Source organism: Eptatretus burgeri, chromosome 9 (assembly GCF_056783735.1).
Source record: "Eptatretus burgeri isolate ZD-2024b chromosome 9, Ebu_testis_v1, whole genome shotgun sequence".
NCBI lineage: Eukaryota > Metazoa > Chordata > Myxini > Myxiniformes > Myxinidae > Eptatretus > Eptatretus burgeri.
In genome coordinates, this window is record NC_140969.1 from 92,564,956 (window position 1) to 92,590,857 (window position 25,902).

Here is a 25,902-nt window from a genome sequence, read left to right on the forward strand (position 1 = left end):
CCTGGAATGTCCTATCCCTAAGAGAGGATGATCACCTGTCTCTGTTATCATCTGAGTTCAAGCGTTTGAACAGCAGTATTGCAGAATTTCAAAATGCAAAAAATGCATTTTGAATGCAAAAAAAAACAAAACAAAAAAACAAACAAACTGAGGTTCGGAGACCGGATAGCGGCGAGATCATAGCGGATGGTTACACCTATTATTGGTTTGGTCGTTCTGATGGTTATCATGACCAAGGAGTTGCTGTAGCTGTGTCCAATAAGCTGACTCTGATAATTGATGTAGCACCGGTCAACGAGCAAATTATGAGATGAAGGATTCGTCACTCCTTGGGTGTCGTTTCCCTGGTCTCTGTATATGCTCTGACTGAGGCGAGTGATCTCACCATAAAGGATGCATTCTATGCCATGCTCAAGTCTGTGGTTGATCAGTGCTCCCTCCAGAAGAGATACTCTTCTACTCTTGGGGGATTTCAATGTATTGACTGGAACTGAGAGGGATGGTTATGAGACGTGTGTTGGTCCTCATGGGTCTGAAACTGTGAACCAGAATAGCACTGTTCCTTGATTTTGCAAGAAGTCGTGGACTTAGGGTGGCCGGTTCATGGTTTCAGCGCCCACAGGCTCATCGCTGGACTTGGTATTCCAATGCTGGTGGTGTGGCAAAGGAGACTGACAATGTGCTCATTGATGGTTGCCGGAGAATGATCAAGAACTGCAGGGTCTATCAGAGTGCTCAGTTCCTCAATACTGACCACAGGCTTGTTGTCGCAACTCTGAAGTTGCAGCTTAAATCCAGGGGAATGGAACTATCTCAGCCTAGGCTGGATATTGGCAAGCTGAAGGATGAGAGGGTCACTGAGAAGTTTACGAACAGGCTGAGTGGGGATTTTGATGGTCTGGGTGCATTGGGGAATCCTGAAGTGTTGTGAAGTGCCTTCAAGATCACCTTCCTTGATGTTGCCAGTGGATGTCTTGGAACTCACCAAAGGGCGATGAAAAATTTTGTCTTTCAAGGGACGCTAGATACCATTGACCAGAGTCCCAGGGCCAGGCTTAATGCCAGAGCTGAACTGTCGAGGGGGTTGAGGCATAAAACTGTATGTGTGCTGAGGGTGGACAAGGATTCTGTGAGGGGGGTCAACCATCACCTGTGGTCAAGTGATGCTCATCTTGCTTACAGGGAAATTCGCGCATTGCATTCCTCCAAGCCCGTCCCTCGGTGTACTGCAGTTGGTGTGGAACGGTGGTGGGCTCATTTCAGATGAGTCCAAAGTGAAGGCCCATTGGGCTGGTTACTTTTAGCGGCTGTGCCAGGCTGACCCACCAGCTGTTGAGTTGGTTGTCAGGGTGTTACTATGCCCATTGCTGACCCTGAAATAAAATGTGATCAACCTTTGTTTGTGGAAACACAGGCTGTGGTGAACTGGGTGAAATGGGGCAAAGCTCCTGGGATCTGTGGCATCCATGCTGAACATCTCAAGGCTGGTGGAAATGCTGTGCAGTACTCATGTCATTGCATGCAGTTTTGTGAGCAACCTGGAACACAAGCATCATCGCAACTGACTGGAAGAGGGGTCTTGTTGTCCCGCTCAGAAAAGGGAAGGGTGATCGTCAGGACTGCAACAACTACCAAGGGGTGACGCTGCTCTCAGTGCCAGGCTAGGTCTTTGCTCGGATAATTCTTGATAGGGTTCGCCACCATCTGCTTGAGCACCATCCTCCAGAGCAGTGAGGCTTTACACCGAAGATGTCAACGATTGACCGTATCCTTGCACTTCGGGTCCTCACTAAACACAGATCAGAGTTTTGGCAGGGGCTACTTGCAGCTTGTGTCAATCTCTGCAAAGTATTCAATTCAGTGAATCAGGATGCCCCTTGGAGGATTCTTGGTTTTCATGGGGTGCCACCAAAACTGATAAATGTGATGTATGAACTATACTATGGTACTGAGAGATGTGGTGATACCATCTCTGATTTATTTGCAGTTGTAACTGGAGTTCATCAGGGGTGTGTAATGGCCCCCACACTTTTCAGTGCTCGTATGGACTGGATTCTGGGGAGGATGTCGGAGAGATCACGCTGCGGTGGATTGTTTGGGAATGCCAAGATCTCTGATCTTGATTTCGCATATGATGCAGTCAACTTTGCGGAGACTCTGTATATCGTTTAAGGTGCCCTCGAGGTGCTGAATGAGGAGTTGGAGCTGCTGTGATTATGGGTTTCCTGGGTCAAAACTAAGATCCAGGCTTTCACTGACATCTTGGATGCTGCTATCTTGTCTGTACCTGTTTGTGGTGAGGATGTTGAGATCAGGGAGAAATTCACTTGCCTTGGCAGCGATATTCATGTCTCTGCTGGCTGTGAGCCAGAGGTCAATAGACGTCTGGGTCAGGCATGGGGAGTCATAGATTCCCTGGATCATGGGGTGTGGCTCTGTTGGTACATGTGTAGGAGGACGAAAGTCGGAGTCTTCAGGTTCGTGGTGCTTCCAGTCTTGCTCTATGGATGTGAGACTTGGACTCTGACCAGGGATCTGAGATGGAAACATAATTCCTTAGGTACCAGATCTCTTCAGAGAATCCTTGGCTATCGCTGGTCAGACTTTGTTTTCAATGAGCGGTTGCTGAGAGAGACTCAAATGAGACTTGTTACCTGCATCGTCCATGAGCTTCAGCTGCGGCTGTATGGATATGTGACTCGTTTTCCTGACGGTGATCCTGCTCACCAGATTCTCTCAGAGAGGGAGCCTCGTGAGTGGAGGAGGCCAAAGGGCTGACCATGTCCCTCGTGGTTGCAACAGGTTGATCAGCATCTCAAGGAAATGGGGATAGGCCAGGCATCTGCCTGGGGGGATGGCGAGACGGAGGCCCCTGGAGTAAAGGCGGAAAGTTGACGGAGCGACGTGCTACTCCGGCACATGCTCCCATACCTGACCTGATGACCCCCATCAAACTTGGTAGAACGAGAGCAATTTTCACATGAAGAATGGGCAAATATTTCACCATCTCACTGTTCAAAGATGGTGGAGACAAACCCAAAAAGACTAATTGATGCAAAAGGTGCTTCCACCAAGTACTGACCTTAGGGCCCTGTCACACCTTGACGTTTTAGCCAGCAATGGCAACGTATAAAAATGTATGTAAAACGTTGGCATACGCTGAAATTTTGATGTATTTTTTTAAGTTTTTGGCGTATTCATAACGTGTTGGTCGTTTGCATAACATATTAGTAACGGGCACAGAACGTTTCGTTGTGTTATACATAACTTTTACCAATGAATGCTTACCTTGTGGTCGGCGTTCAAAACCTATGACAAACTATAGTTTAACTTACCCTTTGCGCGCTATACGTATCGCCGGGAACTCGTGGCGTAGCCAGTTAAGAACTTGCCGGACGCCGATTGAAATCAAAACTGCCTGAGAATTTGAAGTGTCAACATCGCAGTCACACCTTGACGATTTTGCCAGCGTATGCCATTCTCTGAAAAATATGTTTACAACGCTAGGCACACGTCAAATACGCTATAGGTAAGTTGTGTATACGTTTAGAGTATGTTGGAAATCATTGAAGTACGCTGGCATATTACCTAGTCCGTTTGATACGTCGTGAAATTTCAAGCATGCTGAAAATTTTAAGACATACTCGACGTAAGGCTCACACGTTTCGCATGCGTTGGCATCTGTTCCTAGCACGTTCCGCGATCGTTTAAACACGGCAAACACACGTTACTTGTAGGTCACTCATAAGTCGAAGCACGTCAAGGTAATGGCCAACATACTTGAAACCAAATTTCTAACCGATGATTAACGTGCTTTGAACAAATGAGTAGCGTCAGCTTAGCCTATGTTTAACGTGCTTGGAAACTATGAGTAACGTGCATTGAAACGATGTATAACTGGCCTTGAACCAATGACTGGCGTGCTATGAACGTAAGAGTAACGTGCGTTTAACCGATGAGTAGCATGTTTTGAACCTAAGTAAAACGTGCTTCTAACCTTTGAGTAACATGCTATGAACCAATTTGTGACGTTTGTAAAACGCACATTGTCGTATGTAGACGAATTAAATTGACGTCTTCCGGACAACCATAGAACTTACTGAAAGTGTTTCTAACTTACATCTGCCGTGTACTGGCGTATTGGCAGCGTTTAGGGGAATTGGTATATTCAAATGGGCTTCACAATAAAAACCCATCATTGTTCCAGACTCCATGTTAAGTAGATGTGAACGCCGGTAGTATCAATAGTAGCAGTTCTATTACTAGTAGTAGGTGTGCGTGACAGTAATAATAGTAGTAGTAGTAGTAGTAGTAGTAGTGGTAGTAGCATTGGTAGTAGCTGTATGTCTATGTCAGTAGTAGTATGTGAGCGTGATGTGGAGGCTGTGTGGGATGATGGATCCTCGTTGCGTCAACGAATATGAGAATACGTTGCATCATTGTTCGATGTTCTGTAGGGGCTAATTTTTTTTCCTCATTCCGAAGATGAAATATTTCTTTGTTTTACTATTGAAATTATTAAAAAAAAGACTTTGACAAATGCATTATGTACTAGTAATGAACACAGAACGCTTCGATAACTTATAGATTAGTTATACCAACGATTGCTTATCGTGTTTTAGGTGTCCACAACCTATGCCCAACGATAGTCTAGCGTATGCATAACGTGGGAGCGCATCGTTTACGATTATGTGACGTTTGCTATCCATTGACTGCCACTAAACTATTTTAATAAACGGCTCTCACTCGGCTATTGTTTTTTGACGCTGGTGCAAGGCAATTCAAATCGTTTCCATTGAACGAGTTAAATCACTTCCACTGGATTATTGAAATGATTTAATAATAATGCTTGGTTATCCTTGGACCCACTCTGGCTAGCAGCTCGTCAAACATCGCTGGGGGCATTCGCAGGAAGTTGATGAAGGTTGCATGGTCCTCGTTCCGGAGTTCCACCATGAGCTGGTCATATATGCCGTAATGGCGTCGCCTCCCGATCCATGGTCTCACCCAGTTCCTTTTCCTCCGTTCACGTCTTCTTCTCCGGGCTCTATTGGCACGCAACTGGTGCAGTGTCAACTCGATGAGGTCATGTTGATGTTCGAGGACAGGTAGGTATGTCGTCTCAGCCTTGCCGTATCCTCCATCTCTCGGAATGACATCGACATGTACTCACCACGAAGTCTAAAAAAAAGACGGGGTCTTCCTGCGAAGGCCCTTTTTATATACCAATTTCCCTAATCGCTGCGAATACGTCATTCTACGTCAGCTGTTTGTTAGAAACGCATTCAGTAAGTACTGTGGTCGTCTTGAAGACGTCAAATAAGTCTACATACTTATTTGTTCGTAGGACATGCTCTACAACTAATTCCCAAGCACGTTACTCATAGGTTATAAATAAGTCACGGGTTCCCTAAACATTACTTTGATGTGTTTCGATGTATGAGAAACTTTCTAGTAGCGCGTTGCGAGCTGTGAACAACGTTCGTGTAGCGTGCTTATAAAACGTTACCTATAGTTTATGATTAAGTTTCGGGTATGCAAATGTTACCTCAACGTGTTTCCACATATGAGTAACATATAAATAACGTGTGTCAACGATGGCATAACGTGCCTAAACCTTATGGCCAGCGTAGCGGAACGTGTGAGCCAAACGCCGAGTAGGTCATAAAATTTTAAGCATACGAAAATTTGAGAAAAACCACAAAGTTCAACGATTAAAGCCAGCGTACAACGACTTATGGCAATGTTTTTCAGCGTGCTCTTAACGTATACAAAACCTACCCATAACGTATTGGGCAAATTTTTCATAAATCGGCATAGGTTGGCTAAATCGTCAAGGTGTGACAGCCCCTTTAGGGACTGAATGCTTTTTCAACAAGTGAATTGTGATTTGTAAATGTGTTTTGCAGGTATTCCTGACAAGTAACGTCCTTCAACTATAACAGTGTTTAGTTTTATCTCTTCAGTTATCTATCTATAATTCCAGCAGTGTGTGTGTGTGTGTGTGTGTGTGTGTGTGTGTGTGTGTGTGTGTGTGTGTGTCTGTGTGTGTGTCTGTGTGTGTGTCTGTGTGTGTGTCTGTGACCGCTGTTTCTCTACAACCATTGGTCTGATCTCATTGAAACTTGCCAGATATATTGCTGGGGACCTGAGGATGTGTCTTTTCAAGGTTTGATATTAATCGGACAAGTGCCTCACAAGTTATGGCCATTTATTTACCAACCAATGACAAGACACGTTGCGTGGGCGTAGCCGATGGGGGAAGGGAAGCTCAGCCACGTTCCCCATTACGGGTTACAACGTACAGGCTTCCGGAGAGTGATGACTTCGTGTATTCTAATAATTTCTCGATTTCTTATGCACATTTATAGATAAACACAATGTCCCAAGTTATGATTGTTTTCATATTAGACGGTGCATAAATTTCGGTAACATCAGAGTGAGCTGGTATGCTCTGAACCAGGAAGTAATTTTTTTGTTTCTCTTCTCTTCTCTTTTTGTTTTCCTTGTGACGACATTGCGAAAAGGCAAAATACGTTGGCGCCAATTGAATAATTGGCCATTAAAACTAAATTGCGAATAATCGTAACTGCGATATGCGAACTTCCGCGCCACGCACGTACGGGCACGCGAGAGTGAAGAAACGGCCTGTGTGGTTGTTGTTTCTTGCTCGCGGTTTGAATATTTATTTAGTTATTTATTGATTTTTTTACGGGCACGTACGAGTGAATAAAAAAGCTGATTTGGAGAAATTGCTACTCCCCAATTCGTAATTCATCTGAATGTGGCATTATTGGTAGGGGATGAATACTTTTTGCCAGCCACTCTTTATTTTTGGTTGTGTTTGAAGCTTACACATAGTCAAACTTGATTATTTACTACTCGAGTAGTTAATATGAATCTAAGATTTTAGGAAAGAGTACTATATGTTGGAATATGCTGATTTTCTGGATCCTGATGCAAGAAAAGTCATTTATGAAGATCTGGCTCTCCTTCAACCTTGCAGTCCAAATTAATGATATAAAACAAGCAGCCTATTTTTTTTGTAAAAACTACAAGGCAGGCAATATGTTACATCATACCTTGCAGTTCAGGTGTTCTGACTGCAGATCTTGAAAGGTTTCTGGCAATGCGGCAGCCAGCTTTTCTTGGAAGGCCCCCAGTTTATCCAGGGATTCAGTCATTACTCTCTCACAACTCTCCCACTCCTGCATTTCAATAGGATACACGTTGTGTCATTCACTTGGCAACATCGATCCATTGGGAAAAGTTTGCATTACCAAAACTGTCATTGATGTATAGTTGACTGCTGCATGATTCTAGGAGCAGGCCTTCATGCATCTCCAATCCAGCACCGCATTATTTTCACCTGTCTTTCTCCTCGACTACTTTTCAAAGAATATTTAAATGCAATATAATATAATTAGCATGTCCACTTTCCAGGGGTTACATTATATATTACCAGGGTTTCCAGGATAGCCTGGAAGTACACATACTGCCTCTGAGCAGTTTAGCCTGGGTTTGAATAGGGGCCCAGCGATAAATTGCCATCCCAGTGTTTCACAAGCAGGGCGATTCATCAATGTGTGTGCCATTCCTTGGTTGGACGTTATACAGGCGTCCTGGCTGCCAGCAACAGTTGGTGGACATTAAAGATCCCACGGTATCCTTCGCAGGGTAGTTGAGCTATTGCTGACACCATGAACAAATTAGAAATTCCTGCCCTAACCGACAGAGGGCATTGCATTAGTGACACAGATGTACTCTCAGCCAAGGACGCTACCATGCAGCCTTGTGCTCCATACGAACAAAGAACATTATCATTTGAAGTGCTTTTTCAAATCAACAATTTTTTCCGCAACGTAGCAGCAAGCGTATTATATACATATATATATATATATATATATATATATATATATATATATATATATATATATATATATATATATATATATATATATATATATATATATATATACATATACATACATATATATTTCTTCACAGCAAATATATGTGTATGCCTAGTGTTGGCTTAATGGTTAGGGTGGTGGGCTTGGGATCCTAGGATCCTGAGTTCAAATCCCACTTGGCTGTTGAATTAATACCAGGTGGGGTGGACTCTCCCTGTCATCCTTCCGAAGGTCGGCAAAATGAGCACCAGTACACTGATAATTATCCCTGCAAGGTCGTAGGCAACAAAAGGGTTGGCGCCAGGAAGGGCATCCGGCCATAAAAACATTGCCCTAAGAAAGGGTAGGCACCAGGATTGGAGCCCCCAAAAAGCTGACCCCTGCTCAGGGATAAAGGCTTTCAAATGGTGTGATGATGATGTTGGGAGTGATTGAGGCAGTGGTCTGTTTTGCCTATACACCTCCTAAGTTCAATTTTTTTAATCCGATTGAAAAAATATATAGTTTTCCTGAAGGTTTGGATTAATTTGAAGAAACTTTTATTCTCTGTGGAAGGTTTCCATGTTTCAGGGTGGGACATACAAACAGACAGTATTGGCCTATCATATAGATTAGATATGAGTGCCAAATTTTGCAGAATGGCCTAGTTTGTGTTGGCGTTGTTATTTTATCTTGCTCTGGAAAGTTTGAATGAAAGCACAGGTAGAAAGGTATGTTTCTTTTGAATGTGCCAAAATCACCGGTTGGTTTACAACAACCCCCCCCCCCCCAACACACACACACACAGATTATTGGCTGAATAAATAAGGGACAGGCTGCAAAATAAGCGGGAGAATTAAACGGAAGAAAAGCAGGTATCATCATTTGGATTGACGACTTTTATAAATTTTAAAACACTTCAGCTGGTGTCACTTCTACCTTTAAACAGAGTGGAAAATACAACACATTGATGTGAATCGAGTCTTTTTAAATGAATACTAACTTGTATTAATAAGCAAACTCCCATTCCACACGAGTCCACGGTACATGCTGAAATGGCACAGTTGCAAGCATGTAATAGATCATGGGCAGAAGCTAAAAATAGCATTCTTACACAATACAACATCTATGCCAGATTCCACAGCTGTGCTACTGCCTTGCATGCTGTAGCATATACTTGCCTTCACGGTGTGCGTTAGCTGCAGTTTTAAGCTTTCCAGGCCCATGATTTCTTCCTTCCATTGCCTGCGACCTTCTAGCAACCACTTGCTCAGCAATTCGCAGCTGGTGGCGTCTGCAGCCTGCATGAGCTCCTGGCTAACAGCAAGCATCAGCAGGATGGATTCTTCGTTGGCTTTCAGTGCTTTTTCTGTATGCTGTGTGAAAAATAAAGATTTTGTCGTAGGTGGGAGTTGTGGTGCAGGATTTATTAGAAGAAATTTTAAAATGCTTTGGAGTGGAGGCATACGAAACACAGCTGCGAGTGTGTGTGCGCGTGCACACACATGCACGTACGCACACACCACCTTAGCATAACTGACCCAAAGCCGAAAAGCTGACCAGCATTGTGGAAATATGGAGCAAAATGGGTCGAATAATAAAAAACGTGAAATAGATCCCAAACACACCTGATACGTAATAAGAAGATGCACAGTGCAACACAAAAATAGAACTAGAACACTTGTTGGAGTGCACACCTCATCAGGCTAAACAATTTACATTTTGTACCTCATTGACAGGCTAGATATGGATCCGGACCTGAACCAAAATTTAATCGGCTGGGTCTTGTCACCTAACCAACTCATCCACCAAGTTTTCTCATAACTCGTCCACAACTTTTTGAAAGATCATGTGATATAATCGCTAAAAATTTTTTTTATAGTATCCAGAACCGGACCTGGATCTTCACCAAAATCGAATCATTTTGTCCTCATCACACACCCAACCTCTCCATATAATTTTGCCCGAATCCATCAACAACCTTTTTGAGATACCCTGTTCACAGACAGACAGACAGGGGTGAAAACATAACGTCCACCCAACTTCAATGGCGGAGGTAATAATGATAAATAATATCGAGGCAGAATAGTGTTAGCCAGCGGGAAGTTCACTCATTATGCGGTTAGCCAAATCGAAGTGACCTCAGGGAAGGAAATGCCACAATTTGTTGATCAATTTTGCATAACAGTTGAAGAAATCCAAGTTCTGCAAATAAAACAAACAAATATATGCAAGTTCTACTTTCCCAGGGATTTATTGGTAAATATCAACTAGAATCACTGAAATGTAGTTTTATGGCCCGTCATTATTATTCAATGCTGATAGGATGGCCGAGAGATAAGCACACTTGCCTCTAAGCTGTCTAGCCTGGGTTTGAATGCTGACCCACCTACAAACTTATCTCTGTGCTTCACAGGCAGGACGATTCATTAAAGTGTGAACCTTCCCTCGGATCAATGTTAAACAGGAATCCCATCTGCTAGCATTTGTTGGCGATCATTATCTCATGGTGTCTTCCCAAACAGTAGGCGAGCTATCACCAGCACCATGGACAACTTACAAATTCCTGCCATCACCAGCAGAAGGAATTGCGTCAGCGGCAAAGCCGCACCCTCAGCTAGTGATACAATTCCCGCAGCCTTGGGCTGCATACGAACGAAGAACTCCTCTTCTTCTTCCTCTTTCGGCTTGCTCCCGTTAGGGGTCGCCACAGCGGATCAACCGTCTCCATTTCGCTCTATCCTCCACATCTTCCATTGACACTCCAATCACCCGCATGTCCGCCCTCACCGCATCCATGAACCTCTTCTTTGGCCTTCCTCTTCTCCTCCTGCCTGGCGGCTCCATCTTCAACATCCTTCTCCCGATATACTCCGTTTCTCTCCTGTGCACATGTCTAAACCATCTCAATCTCGCCTCTCTCACTTTGTCTCCAAACCGTCCTACCTGCGCTGTCCCTCTAATATACTCATTCCTTGTCCTGTCCATCCTCGTCACTCCCAACGAGAATCGCAGCATCTTTAACTCTGCCACCTCCAGCTCCGCTTCCTGTCTTATTGTTAGCGCCACCGCCTCCAAACCGTACAACATAGCTGGTCTCACTACCGTCTTGTATACTTTCCCCTTCACTCTTGCAGCTACCCTTCTGTCACAAATCACTCCTGCAACTCTTCTCCACCCACTCCATCCTGCCTGCACTCTCTTTTTCACTTCTCTCCCACACTCTCCGTTACTTTGGACAGTTGATCCCAAGTATTTAAACCAATCCACCTTCTCCACCTCAACTCCTTACAACCGCACCATACCACCACCCTCCCTCTCATCTACGCACATGTACTCCGTCTTACTCCTACTGACTATCATTCCCCTTCTCTCCAGTGCGTACCTCCACCTCTCAAGGCTCGATTCAGCCTGCTCCCTACTCTCCCTACAGATCATGATGTCATCCGTGAACATCATAGTCCATGGAGACTCCAGTCTGATCTCGTCCGTCAACCTATCCATCACCATTGCAAACAGGAAAGGGCTCAGAGTCGATCCTTGGTGCAATCCCACTTTAACCTTAAACCGGTCCGTCATTCCTCCCGCACACCTCACCGCTGTCACACTGTCCTCATACATATCCTGCACCATCCTCACATACTTCTCCACCACTCCCGACTTCCTCATACAATACCACAACTCCTCTCTTGGCACCCTATCATAAGCTTTCTCTAAATCCACAAACACAAAATGTAACTCCTTCTGGCCTTCCCTATACTTCTCCATCAACATTCTCAAAGCAAACATCGCATCAGTGGTACTCTTTCCTGGCATAAACCCATATTGCTGCTCACAGATCGTCACCTCTCCTCTCAACCTAGCTTCCACGACGCTTTCCCACAACTTCATGGTGTGGCTCAACAACTTTATCCCTCTGTAATTTCCACAGCTCTGCACATCACCCTTATTCTTGAAAATCGGAACCAGTACACTTAATCTCCACTCCTCCGGCATCCTCTCACTTTCCAAGACTTTATTAAACAATCTGGTTAACAACCCCACTGCCATCTCTCCTAAGCACTTCCATGCCTCCACTGGTCTACCATCTGGGCCAACCGCCTTTCCACTTTTCATCTTCTTCATAGCAGTCCTCACTTCATCCTTACTGATCCACCCCACTTCCAGATTCACTATCTCCACCTCTTCCAACCTTCTCTCTCTCTCATTTTCTTCATTCATCAGCTCCTCAAAGTACTCCATCCACCTTCTCAACACACTCTCCTCAATTGTCAGCACATTCCCATTTGCGTCCTTTATCACCCAAACCTGCAGTACATCCTTCCCAGCTCGGTCCCTCTGTCCTGCCAATCGGTATAAATCCTTTTCCCCTTCTTTTGAATCCAACTTCTCATACAGCTCGTCATATGCCTTTTCCTTGGCCTTTGCCACCTCTCTTTTTGCCTTTCGACGCCACTCCTTGTAATCCTGCCTACTTTCTTCATCTCTCTGACTATCCCACTTCTTTTTCGCCAACATCTTCTTCCTTATACTTTCCTGTACTTCCTCATTCCACCACCAAGTCTCCTTATCTTCCTTCCTCTGTCCAGATGTCACACCAAGTACCTTCCTCGGTATCTCCCTCACAACTTCTGCTGTCGTTGCCCAATCATCCCACCCATCTTTACCACCATCCAACGCCTGTCTCACCTCCTCCCTAAATTTCACGCTACAGTCTTCCTCCTTCAGCTTCCACCATCTGGTCCTTGGTTCAGCCCTCACTCTCTTCCTCAACCTCACCTCTAAAGTCATCCTACAGACCACCAATCGATGCTGTCGAGCTACACTCTCCCCTGCCACAACCTTACAGTCACTAATCTCTTTCAGGTTGCATCTCCGACTTAAGATGTAATCCACCTGTGTGCACTTTCCTCCACTCTTGTATGTCACCCTGTGTTCCTCCTTCTTCTTGAAATACGTATTTACCACTGCCATTTCCATTCTTTTTGCAAACTCTACCACCATTTGCCCTTCCACATTTCTCTTGTTGAGACCGTACCTCCCCATCACCTCCTCATCCTCTTTATTCCCTTCCTCAACATGTCCATTGAAATCTGCTCCAATCACCACTCTTTCATCCTTGGATACACTCTCCACCACTTCATCTAACTCACTCCAGAAATCTTCTTTATACTCCATCTCACACCCCATATGTGAGGCATATGCACTGATGACATTCATCATCACCCCTTCAATTTCCAACTTCACACTCATCACTCGGTCAGACACTCTCCTCACCTCCAATACCCTCTTGACATAATCTTCCTTCAGGATTACCCCGACACCATTTCTCCTCCCATCCACACCATGGTAGAACAGTTTGAAACCACCTCCAATGCTCCTCGCCTTACTCCCCATCCACTTGGTCTCTTGTACACACAGTATGTCCACCTTTCTTCTCTCCATCATATCAGCCAACTCTCGCCCTTTGCCAGTCATCGTCCCAACATTCAGAGTTCCAACTCTCACCTCCACACTTCTACCCTTCCCCCTCTCCCACTGCCTCCGGACTCGCCTTCCCAGTCTCCTTCTCCTCCTTCGCCCAGCAGTAGCACAATTTCCACTGGTACCCTGCTAACCACCGGTACCGGTGGCGGTCGTTGGTAACCTGGGCCTCGACCGATCCGGTATGGAAATTCGTTTTGTTGTCCACATAATGATTTGGCATAGGTTTTTATGCCGGATGCCCTTCCTGACGCAACTCTGGTCGCCTCTTACGACACACAGGGATATGGTACACCTATTCTAACCGGGGCATACACCGGGCCCAGTACAACTGGTGCTCATTTCGCCGACCTCGGAAGGATGGCAGGCTGAGTCAACCCCCTGGTGTTTTCGACTTGGTATATATATATATATATATATATATATATATATACATATATATATATATATATATATATATATATATATATATATATATATACATATACACATACCTATATTAATTCAGTGTCCCAACGGGGCTTGAACTCAGGACCTTTTGGGTCCCAAGCCACTGCCCTAACCACTGCGCCAACACCAGGCTCACATTCGTTCGTTCGCATACGAACGAAGAACATCATCATTTAAAGTGCTTTTTCAAATGAACAAATTTCTCCCAAATCGAACTTCTTTTCTAACACTTCATGCAAGCCATCACTTTTACACAATAATTTTTAACTTTGAAGAAAGCAGTGGGATCACTTCGAAAATATAAGCCTGTGCAAAGCCTAGTGTTGGCGCAATGGTTAAGGTGGCTGGCTTAAGATCTTCGGGTCTTGAGTGCGAGCCCTTGTCGTGCCATCAAATAACACGAGGTGGGCTGATTCAGCCTGTCATCCTTCTGAAGTCAGAAAAATGAGTACCAGAACAGGGGGCACTGCATCAGCAGTACAGCCACACTACCAGCAATGATGCAACCAGCAGCCACAGGCTGCATACAAAATAATAATAATAAAAACTTCAAAAAGTTAAAAAAAAAGAGATTAAAACATTATACATTTGAACATATTATCTTTGCATTATACACCTGTACACAGAAATGGCAAACCACCTGAAACAAAGAAATTACACTTCAATAAATGCACAAAAATTACACTTTGGCGCAGAAGACGAAGAGCTGGTTCAGCTTGATTTGACAGGTTTAAGCACCACAGTAACTTGCACAGCATCCATATCAGTATCAATAGTAATACTGTAAGCACTGATGACCTGACGCCCTTGAATTTCCCAAGCTGTTATGCTTTCACCCCAATTTGTCTGTGTCTGTGAGCAGGAATAGCATGGTATCTCAAAAAGTTGTGGACGGGTTATGGCAAAACTTGGTGGATGAGTTGGGTATGTGACAAGAACAAGCCGATTCGATTTTAGTTCAGGTCTGGAAGCAAATCCGGCCTATGGGTGGGATGCAAAACGTAAACTATTCAGCCTGGCGGAAGCATGCACTCTACTGAGTGCCATTTTAGTTTACGATTTGTATGACAACATTTATAAAATAATATGTTTACATCTGTATTATTATTGGTGCTATTATCGATACCCCAATGAAGCCCTCATATAACGCTCATACGTCATAAATAACGCTGTCAGGAACACATCTCCATACAAATAATGGTATAATGACCCCTTTGAATGCATTTTCGATTTGTGCCCTCTTTTCCAGGAATGCATCATGATCGTTAAGTGAGGTATTCCTGCACATAATTGACCTCAAACTTCAGTTTTCAAAATCATTACCATCTCTGGGAAGGGTGGGTGGGGAGCGTACAAAGCCCACCTGAGCATCATCCAGCATTGCGGTCATTTCTTGCACGGACAATGCATTGTCTGCATTGCAACCATCCATTGAGGCTTTAAAGGAATCTGCTATGACCTTATGGTGTTGCAGCAACTCCTGCAGCCTGCAGTGCATTTCGAGGAACTGCTGCCATTTGGCCAACCGTCTATCCAATGAAACACTTAGGAGTTGTACTCTGGCAGCTGTGTCACACCACTGTATGTACATGAGGGACAGCTTGGAACAGAGGTTTTTCCTGTTTGAAATAATGCACTTTGTGTTACCTTAAGCTTATAGGGTGTAATGATAAACAATGAAGAGAGATTAAAAGTTTAGAAAAGTTCATCAAGGTATAGAGACCTGTCCACATCAAGCTCTTGTAGTTCCTGTGCTTCCAAAAGGATCGACTCAATGAGGTTCTGGTGGCAAAAGATTTCCATTTGCAAAACCTGCAACAATACAACACAACAATAAAGAGTAATTTGTGATCCAGCAAACATGAAAGAACATGTCAAGAATAGGGTATTAAAAAAAAACGAAAAGAATCTCAGCAAAGCTGACCTCGATGAATCTCTTCTGCTTCAGAATGTGTCGACAGCTCGTAGGGAAGGCCAAAGCATTACAGTTCGGGATAATCTCAAACAAACAATCATTCTCAAAGGTCTCGTTTACTGCAAAGCTCTCTTTTGATAATGAGGTATTTTTCTTGAAACCGCCATCAGCATTTTTCCCCATATCCAAGCTGAAGATCTGTTCCAATGTCTCCAGAAAACTCTGCCAGTTGTGACACTTCTCAAGAAGTTCCAGCTTCCCCAGTACAAGGCCTTGGAGGTTTCTGTGTACAAAGTGACCCGCATGGGCACAGATAAGTGTGTATAGCAACATGTACACAAGCAAATTAACCAGAATCATTTTCAATATCATCCAGTTCCTTACAAAGCAAATATTTAACCTTGCATTGTGAGAACCAGTGATTTTCAGTTTTAAAAAGTGTTTTATTTTCCTTTCCAAAAAACCTAAATTCCGTTTCGTCTATTCTGTGCTCGCATTCCATGCATAGAAGGTATCCCTTGTGCATCAAATTGTGCTGTATTTTTTTTATTTTACTACCTTTTGTAAATACGCTGCGGGGATTAAGTCTGTAGGCAATCACACACATAAAATTAGACAGTTCAGTGAATATTATATATGTAATTCAAACTAACATTGACTTGTTACCTCTGCCACCGAAGGTGGTTGACTTGACTTGTAGGCCAAAAACTATACATAGCACGATATCTGAAAAAGTTGTGGACGGATTCAGACAAAACTTGTTGGATATGTTGGGTGTTTGACAAGGAAGAATTGCTTAAATTTTAGTGAAGATCTGGATCTGAGAATATTTTCAGTGATTCTTCACCATTGAGTGATAGGACTAAAAACAATATAACACAATATCTCAAAAAAGTTTTGGACTGATTCGGACGAAAATTGGTTGACCGGTTTGGTGTATGACAAGGATGAATCAATTCGATTTTGGTGAAGATCTGAATCCAGATCAGAGAATTTCATAATTTTAAAGTGATTTTCACCATTGAGAGATTGGGAGAAAAAGGATATACTCATACTGTATAACATTATATTTCAAAATGTTGTGGACGGATTCGGATGAAGCTTGATAGGTGAGTTGGGGAGGTGACAAGAACAAGCAGATTAGATTTTGGAGGGCCAGATCCAGATCCGGCCTATCAGTGAGATACAAAACATAAACTGTTCAGCCTGGTGGAGGTATGCGCTCTACCGAGTTCTATTTTTTTCTGCAATTTACTACTTTCCAGAGGTTTTTTTTCCCACGTCATTTTCAGTTTTTTGTTTCTAGTCACAAATTCCATGAATTTTGTCCATTTTCCACGATCGCAGAATATCAATATACAGTTGGATCAATAGAGGATTCCCAGTCAGGCTATTTCATATGGATACCAAGCCCGCTACCATATAAAGTCATGTATTTTAAAAGTGCTGCCCAGAATTTTCAGAAGAAATTTTGACCCTACCTCTCAACAGTGTGAATTTGTGTGTTTCAATAATATAATCAGACTACAATTATGGTTTTCGCTTCTGTCAATTTTATTTTCGGTCAGAAACAAGCTCATTTATTATGTCCTAGTGTGTCTTTGTACCCATTATCAGTATGATACCTTTTCCTTCTTTGTCATCTTGCTTTTCTATTAGCTTCACAAATGTGGAGAGGAAACAAAAAAGCATGTACAATTTTATGAATAGAAAGATTGCAAAAATGGTAGCTGTTCACCTTTGAGCCTTCACTCTGGGTTTGATTCTCAACAAGTGATGTCGCTAAAATGTTCTTTCAAGGTAAATTGTCAGGAGACATTGCAACATGTAGCAGATTGACCCTCAAAAGGAATACAAGGAACTTCAACCCAGGAGGCCATTAGGCCTATTAAGCCTGTGCAATCATGCCAACATCTTAGTACTCCCCATCCCCACTACTTCCAGATACCTATCCAAACTTAATTTAAAAACCATCGCTTGACTCCACTCTTGCAGGGATACCATTCACCACTCTCTGAGTGAAAGACCCCTGCCTTGCTATCATCTTAGCTCTCCTCTTAAATTGTGACCCCTTGTCCTGCCAGAGTCAATTATTTGAAAAATTCTACACTTGTTTTGTCTATACCCTTCATTATCTTAAACATTTCTATCATTATCTCCATCCCCTTGCAATCATCTCCTTTCTAGTGTGAAAAGTCCTCTCTCTTTCTGCCGCCCCTCATCGCTGAGACTAGCTAGGCTCAGGTTAATGTAGTTGCTCTACAATGTACCCTCTCCATGGTAACTGTGACCTTCCTCAGATGCGGTGACCAAAGCTGTATGCAATATTCCAGATGAGGGGTCACTACATCCCTGTACAGAGTTAACACTTCTCTTTATGGCTGCCTTGCACTGTGCTGTCTGCTTACTCTCCCCCCCCCCCCCCCCAGCATCTATTACCACATCCAGATCCATCTCCTGTATCACATGCTCCAGTACTGGTTACATTAAATAATCCCCATTTTCATTATTCTTACCCAAACCAAGCACCATAGATTTCATGATGGTGAACTGCATCTACCAATCTTTTGCCCAGTTCATTAAAGTATCTCAACTTTCCTGAATCCGATTACCTCCTTTGATCAGAAATCCAATTTGTGAAATATAATCTCTTTCATAAATCTGTGCTGATTATCTTTAATTCGTTTGAAATTATTGAAATTTTTCCCTGTCCGTTCCTTAATGACTGGATTTCTATGAGGAAATTCCCCACAACCGAAGTTAAACTAACAGGTCTATAGTTCCCCAAATTATTCTCTGGATCTATTCTTAAATAATAGCGCTACATTTGCTACTCTCCAATCCTCTGGTACCTGCCCTGACTCCAGTGAGCTATTAAAGATATCGGTTAAAACATTTCACTTATCTGCTCCGCCACATGCTTCAAAACTGTTGGATGTGTATATTCTGGCCCCAAAGTTTTACCATCCCTTAATTACCTCGGCCACTAAAGGTGAAGGAGTATGTTTTCACCCCTCTCTATCTGTTTGTTTGTCATTTTTTTTTGATGTCATGAAGATTTTGATATCTCAAAAAGTTGTGGATGGATCCGGATGAAACTTGGTGGGCAGGTTCGGTGTGTGACAAAGACGAACTGTTTTGATTTTGGTGAAGATCCAGATCCGGATCCGACGACTAGAATTTTTAAAGCGATTCTTCACCATTGAGAGATTGGGTCAAAAATGATGTATAGCACGATATCTCAAAAAGTGGTGGACGGATTCGGACGAAACTTGGTGGACACGTTGGGTGTGTAACAAAGAAGAATTGATTCGATCTTGGTGAAGATCTGGATGCAGATCCAGATACTAGAAATTTTCAAAATGATTCTTCACAACTGAGAGATCGGCCCAAAAACGATATATAGCACGGTATCTCAAAACGTTGTGGACGAATTAATACAAAACACGGTGGATGAGTTGGGTAGGTGACAATAACAAGCTGATTAGATTTTGGTTAAGGTCCAGATGTGAATCCGGCCTATCAGTGGGATACAAAACGTAAACTGTTCAGCCTGGCATAGATATGCGCTCTTATGAGTGCCGTTATAGTTCATCATGCAAAGCTACCTTCAACAGCAGCAGATGGAGACGCGGCTATATTCTGGACCTGGTGTTTGCTTCAAACCGCATTGCTAACCAATGTGAAAAAATTGTCCTGGACTCAATTGGAAACTCCAAACACCGACCTGTTGGAATCAAAGCCCATGAAGTGGTTTCCCCTCATGCGGTAACATTCCGTAGACATTTCAACCTGAAAAAGGTGAACTGGGACAAATTTTCAGTAGACCTGGATGCTGCAATCAAAGACCTATCAGCTTCCTTTGTTAACCACGTCTTTGTGAGAGATGATGCAAAGGTCCTCTCGGACTAATATCCCGAGAGGCTGTAGGACAAATTACGTTCCGGTACTGTGTTTTAAGTTTGTGTCGTAAGAGGCGACCAGGGTTGGCGTCAGGAAGGGCATCCGGCCATAAAACATTGCCTCAAGAAAAAGCCCAACCCCTGCACAGCAGGGAAAAATGGCTGTAAAAACGGTCATTTTATTTTTTTATACTGTGTTTTAAGTTTGATATACAGTAGTTTAGTCAAAACTATCACTGAAATTTCAAGGTATTAATTATTTTTTATTTCAAGGTACAAAGTTCATTGATAGAAGAGTGGTGATTGTAAAAGCCTTCTTTTTATTTTTTTCCAAGCTACCATGAATTACATCATAAAGACGTCATATTTTTCATTGCCCTAAAGTTCAGAACTCTCCAGTCACTCCAACATCTCATGGGCATGACTCCTCAAGCAGGTCTGGGTTGAGTCAGGAATCCAGATCTCTGCCTCCTGATGGCGTTTTTATCACACAGGTATTCACAGGTATCTAAATTTCCTTGTTGATTTGTGTTCAATAGAGTGCAAAATCATTAATCAGTTGATAGATTGTAGTTCTACCAAAGTTTTCTTGCTAACTCCTAAGTTCACATGCTCAATGTGAAATAGTGGTGGCTGGAAAAGTTCTGACCTATAAGCTTTGCAAGCCTCAGCAAGCAGCATTTTCCACCGTCGGTCAAGCAGCTGTGAATGTTCAAATCTCCTTCCGTCAAGAGACAACCTCAGGCCAAGTGCACGGAGTCGCTGCCATTTGGGAATGGCTCGCATCAGCATTTGCAGTTCAGCCTAGCAAGGAAAAATAGAAAACTTGAAATGGAAACATTTGGTCGGCAAAAGGAGTCAACGACGACATCTCCCTCAAATGGTCAACATGTTGCAGGAAGTGGAAAATAATCCATCATCTGATGGCAACTACTATCAGGCAATAAATTGATTGTGTTCTTTGGCAGAGAATAATATTGGCAAACAGTACCCTGGAATTCAGACAAATGTATTTAACTCACCTTAAGCTCAGACATGTATTTTTGTACAACTTCAGAATCACAAGCATTTGGGACATCTTTCCGCTGTCGTTCCACAACCGATTTCACATTCTCAAGAATCCTGTCCATCTCTTTTATACATTGTGCGAACATTTCATGCTTTGATTTTGAGTTCTGGGAAGACAAAGAAAAGACAAAAATTGGATGGAAGAAAATATAGTTATGGAGAAAATTGGAATACTTACAGCAGTGGTGGGAAAATAGATTAAAAACAACACTCCGAAGACCTTCACAAAAGGCAACTCATTGTCACAGTTATTTATTATTTATAGAGTACTCCACCTGAAGCACAGCACACTGCAAGTCGAGGAGGTGTTGCAGATACACAAGTCTTTGTTTCACATCGTTCCTTTCCTGGGATAGAGCTGACAATGAATGTGCATCAAACACCTGGGCAAGCTCCTGTTCCAGCTCAATCAATGGATCCAGGGATGTTAGTAGCTCTGATGCCTCTGTCGACCATTCCTGGAGGACCCACCGACAAGTCAGCACTAAAGTATTCAGTTAAAAAGTCGGTTTATGTTACCTGGTGTCAAAGAGCCCCACACACCTCGCATGTGGCCACCTGGCTTTCTAGCTCTTCCAGTAACAGGCCTTCTGTGTCTTGAGCTATCTGGCTCACTGTACTTTCCAAATTGCTCAAGGTTTCCTGGATCTTCTGGAGATCAGACTCATGTTTTGTTAGCAGATTGAGTGCCGACTTGGCCTCTTTCAAGTCCACAGCCAGGTCGTGATACATACAAACCACCCTAAGAGGCACATACAAGATCAATTCTTAGGATGTAACACTTAGCGGGAGGCATAACTTCAGTCAATAAAAGAAAACAAAATTGTCATTGATCAGACGTTATAACAATTACATGTCATACTAACAACTGTTTGATCAACTTTACAAAGGTTCAAACATCTGCGCAAACTCTGTGGCATAAATTAATGGTGCTTAGAGCACTCGCTCTGAGTCTGGGAGGTTGGCCGTTTCATTCTGACTCTGTCTGAATCGTACCGAAGATTTTGAAAATGGTACGTGCTGCTTCCATGTTTGACGCACAGCATATAACGTGGAGAGAAAACCCACATCACAAAGATGGCATTTCTGGTACCCAAAGTGCACCAGGAAGTTACATCACTTTGTCCAAGGTCAGTGGCTGTGTTTGTCTGAAATTGTTGGCTGTTGTGTCATGTATTTGTCTGTACATGTGCACGCTTTATGTTCTTCTTCTTGCATATGGCAGCTTGGCTGCTGGGTAGCTATCATTTTATTGGGGCGCGGCTATGCCACTGACGCTCTGCCCCTATACCAGTACAATGTTACTCATTTCGCCGATCTCAAAAAGATGACAGGCTGAGTCAACCCCACCTGGTGTTAATGCAGCGGCCAACGGGAGTCCAACTCAGGACCCTAAGATCCCAAGCCAGCCACCCTAACTGCTAAGCCAACACCAGGCTGTGCTTTGTGTTGCAGATCCTCCATGAGCCTGAGACCATGCAAACAAACAAAAAGATTGGCTCGCACATTTCTCCACCATTGGTAGTTTCGCAATGCATGCATGATGTTTTTAATTAAGAATTATGAACAATCCTGAACACCAGGACCAACCTTTGCCTGACATCGGAAACATCTTCATTTAAATTATGGACGGTGTTTGGGAGGCATTGTTTTTGCAAAGCCTCAGTGACCGTGACAAGCTTCTGTATGCAGACACTGCTCGTCTCCTCCTCATTCTGCAGATGCTAGAGAAAGTAAAATGGGGGAAGAGGGTTAAAAATTTGTGAATGGTGGCATAATAAGGTATGTGTTAAAGAAGAATAAGAATGCATTACATGGCCTTGCATTAACTAAACAACATCAAATTGCCTCAACAACCGTTTCTACAAATTACTACCACAACATTTCTGAGCCACTGCCATGCATTCTTGAGAATATATTAACTGGCAAACAAACCTTATTCTGTAAAGTACGTAGGCCACTGAGGCGATTCGGCTGCACAATTAAGAAGTGGATTGTCTCAACTATAATGTCTGACTCACAATGACTGATTGACTACACGTACAAATAACTACTTCTTCATTAGTTTCCCAAATTATTTCTACCTTCTTGTCGGGTCGGCTAAGGAAAGATTTTGCCCCAAATCTTTCACGAGCCAGTTAACCAAGCCAGATGTTCAACTGGAGGTGATTTGGACAGAAATTTGCAATTTCATGATTTTTTTGCAGGGCAGGTGCTGGTGATAACCCACTTCCTCTTCGTGAAAGGCACTGTGGGATATTTAACTAACACTATAAAACCAGACACTTAGCCTGACGTCCATCTGGGGGATGATGCAAATTGTGATGCAGCACCCCCCTGCGAAGCTCTAATCCACCAGTTTATAGTTGTGTTGGGAATCAAAAACAGGATAGACAGCTCAAAGGTTAGTGCGCTATCTCTGCACAAACTTGTCAGACTGACTCACCATGACTAAGGGGCATCGAGTACACAGATATTCCTTGTAGATAGTGCGAAATACGTGGATGTGATGTCAATGGCTTTTGGTAAATTTTTGTGATTCTCAGAGATAGCACATGCTCTACTCATACCTGATTTAAGGTATGAACGGGTGAATCCACATGATATACTCAGTGGCGGCATTAGTCATTCGGAGGCCCCATACAAAACGCAATAGTGGCTCCGTGTGGCCCCCGTCATAATCCTAAAATGTGCAATGTGGTGTCCGTCTGTCTCTGCACATCTGTGACCAATGCACTTGGTCGTTACTAATGCAATCTCAAACAAACTTTCCAGGGGAACTAAGGCCATAAGGTTGTAGCAAAGTTGGTTTGCCCACTTCCACCGCCAACCCCCCCCCCACCCCCCCGGTCCCAGAGGTGGGATCAACACTCATTATCTACGTATATGTGTACCGTGTAGTGCCGCTCTCGGTGGTGGTGGGAGAAAATATTACGAGTGATGCTTCAGAACCCTTAATTGTATCAAGAGGTCTGCTATTCGTCCTTGGCAGGGTCTGTTTCCACATCTCTAAGTGGTCCTCCTGCAGCAGCACCACCAGCAGATGCTCCAGGACCCTCTTCTGGTTCTGTTGCTTGTCGTGTAATGAAAATTGAAGTTAATTTGGGGTGGTTTTCAACCCTTTTCACCTTCTGTTGAGCTATTTTTTGCTTCTCAACACCACTGGCATAATTTTGTTTCATCTTTAGCTGCCCCAACACAGTTCTGATTTAAAAAAAAACAACACATACAACCTTCCACCATGGTACCCATGGATTAGTCGATTTACCAAATGAGGGGCTTTATTTTTGATCATACAATGAATTGCAATGTGGATTTACAAAACAATATCGATATGTATTGACATTAGGCAGTATACACATATTATTGTGATTCAAGTTGCCCTCGCCGGAGGAGAGGGTATTGCATTTGGGTCCGTTTGTCTGTCTGTCTATCTGTCTGTTTGTTTATTTGTTCATACAGAACGTTAGTGTTTTTCTCCATAACTGCTTGACAGATTGACACGAAATTTTCACCATTGGTGTGACTACTCATGTAAAATGTTTTAATGATAATTATGATGCCACATGTCACGTGGTGTGGCAGCCATGTTGGAAAAACAGAAAACATAAAAAAATTGTACCTCTGTATCTCTGAAACCGCACCAAGGAAAAAATTTAAACTTGGCACCTAACAAGTACTCTTCATGGGGAATGAGTGTGATTTTTAATGACATCATAGGTGCCTTCGTTATGACGCCATAATTGCATATGTGTAACGCTACATATGATCAGCATGAAAAATTTTGAGGGTCGTCTTCAGCTTGGTCCACATAATTTTTTGATAACGTCATCGGTCACGTGATTCTGCAGCCATATTGTTATATTAAAAAAACAAGCTCAAATGAGCTAAGATCCTTGTCCTCTTAATGATTACGTCATAAAAACGAATATGACGTCATTGTGATGTATCAGGTTTGCGATAAATTATCTGTGCTAATGCCCGGCTTGATTCCCGCAAACAAAATTCAAACAGCTTGCCTAGTTTCGGAGATAATGGTATCGGCGATTTCCATTAGCAGTGATATTATGACGTCAACTTTTTTTTCTAGGAAGAATTTCCAAAATCGGAGATGGTTACTTGGTTACTGCCTGCGCGTGGGCTTTCTGCATATACATAGCAAGTTTCACCAAGATCCGATGAAAACTCTGGGTTGTGAAACAAAAAATGTCAAAAAATAGGAATGACATCATAAAAATTGATATGACGTCATAGTGATGTATCATATGTGTGGTCAGATGCCCTGTTCATCTCTGCTAATGCCCTGTTCGATTCCCGCAAACAGAATTCAAAAAGCTTGCCTAGTTTCGGAGATAAATTTTTAAGCGATTTCCATTAGCGGAGATATTTTGACGTCATAACTTTTTTTCTAGGAGGAATTTTCAAAATCGGAGATGGTGTGCAGGGTATTTTTACATATACTGTATATGCCAAGTTTCAGGAAGTTTCGATGAAAACTGTCGGTTGTGAAACAAAAAAGTCCACAAGAAGAAGAACAACAACATGAGTAAGACTTAGAGATCCTCCACGAGGATCTAACAACCTTCAAAAATCTTCTTTCCTGAAGTGGTGAAACAGATCGAGGCGAAACTTTACAGGTATAACCACCCATCCATGAGGAATAAAGCATTGACATATATGACATCATCGGTCACATGGTTTGGCAGCCATATTGGATTTACCCTAAAACATATAAAAATGTTCTCCAGAACGGCTGGACAGATCAAAGGGAAACTTCACACAAATGTTCACCAAGCCATGGGTGTCCAAGTTTGTTAAGGAATAATTGATGTCACATGGTTTGGCAGCCAAAATGGATTGAAGAAAAATATGAAATAATGTTTTTTCTGGAACCATGAAATCAATAGATGTAAAACTTCACATTTATGATCTACAGGGTGCCCCACAGAAAACCAGGAAATTTGAGATTTTCAGATTTATTTTGCCGTATTTTACCATATCAATAAACTAACATATAATAAAGTGTATCTTTGTTTTACATTACATCTAAGTTTGCTTTTGTTTTGTTTGAAAATAAAGTGTATCTTTGTTTTACACTACATCTAAGTTTGCTTTTGTTTTGTTTTAAATAAACTACCAAATTTCCAGGTTTTCTGTGGGGCACCCTGTAGTGGTGATGATGAATACGTTT

General features: G+C 42.8%; 1 protein-coding gene across 6 annotated transcripts in view; it reads right to left on the reverse strand.

The window, feature by feature from the left end:
* Positions 1-25,902, reverse strand: part of LOC147020621 (nesprin-1-like) — a 464,443-nt gene that overhangs the window by 133,522 nt on the left and 305,019 nt on the right. For all 6 annotated transcript variants that reach the window (XM_085896125.1, XM_085896126.1, XM_085896121.1 and 3 more), the window contains 10 exons: positions 22,302-22,435; positions 21,255-21,453; positions 20,987-21,169; positions 20,666-20,818; positions 20,293-20,447; positions 15,751-16,024; positions 15,550-15,638; positions 15,190-15,445; positions 9,074-9,268; positions 7,083-7,208 (listed from right to left, as the gene is read on the reverse strand). In XM_085896125.1, coding sequence (XP_085752251.1) covers positions 7,083-7,208; positions 9,074-9,268; positions 15,190-15,445; positions 15,550-15,638; positions 15,751-16,024; positions 20,293-20,447; positions 20,666-20,818; positions 20,987-21,169; positions 21,255-21,453; positions 22,302-22,435 — 1,764 coding nt within the window. The remainder of the gene's footprint in view (positions 1-7,082; positions 7,209-9,073; positions 9,269-15,189; positions 15,446-15,549; positions 15,639-15,750; positions 16,025-20,292; positions 20,448-20,665; positions 20,819-20,986; positions 21,170-21,254; positions 21,454-22,301; positions 22,436-25,902) is intronic.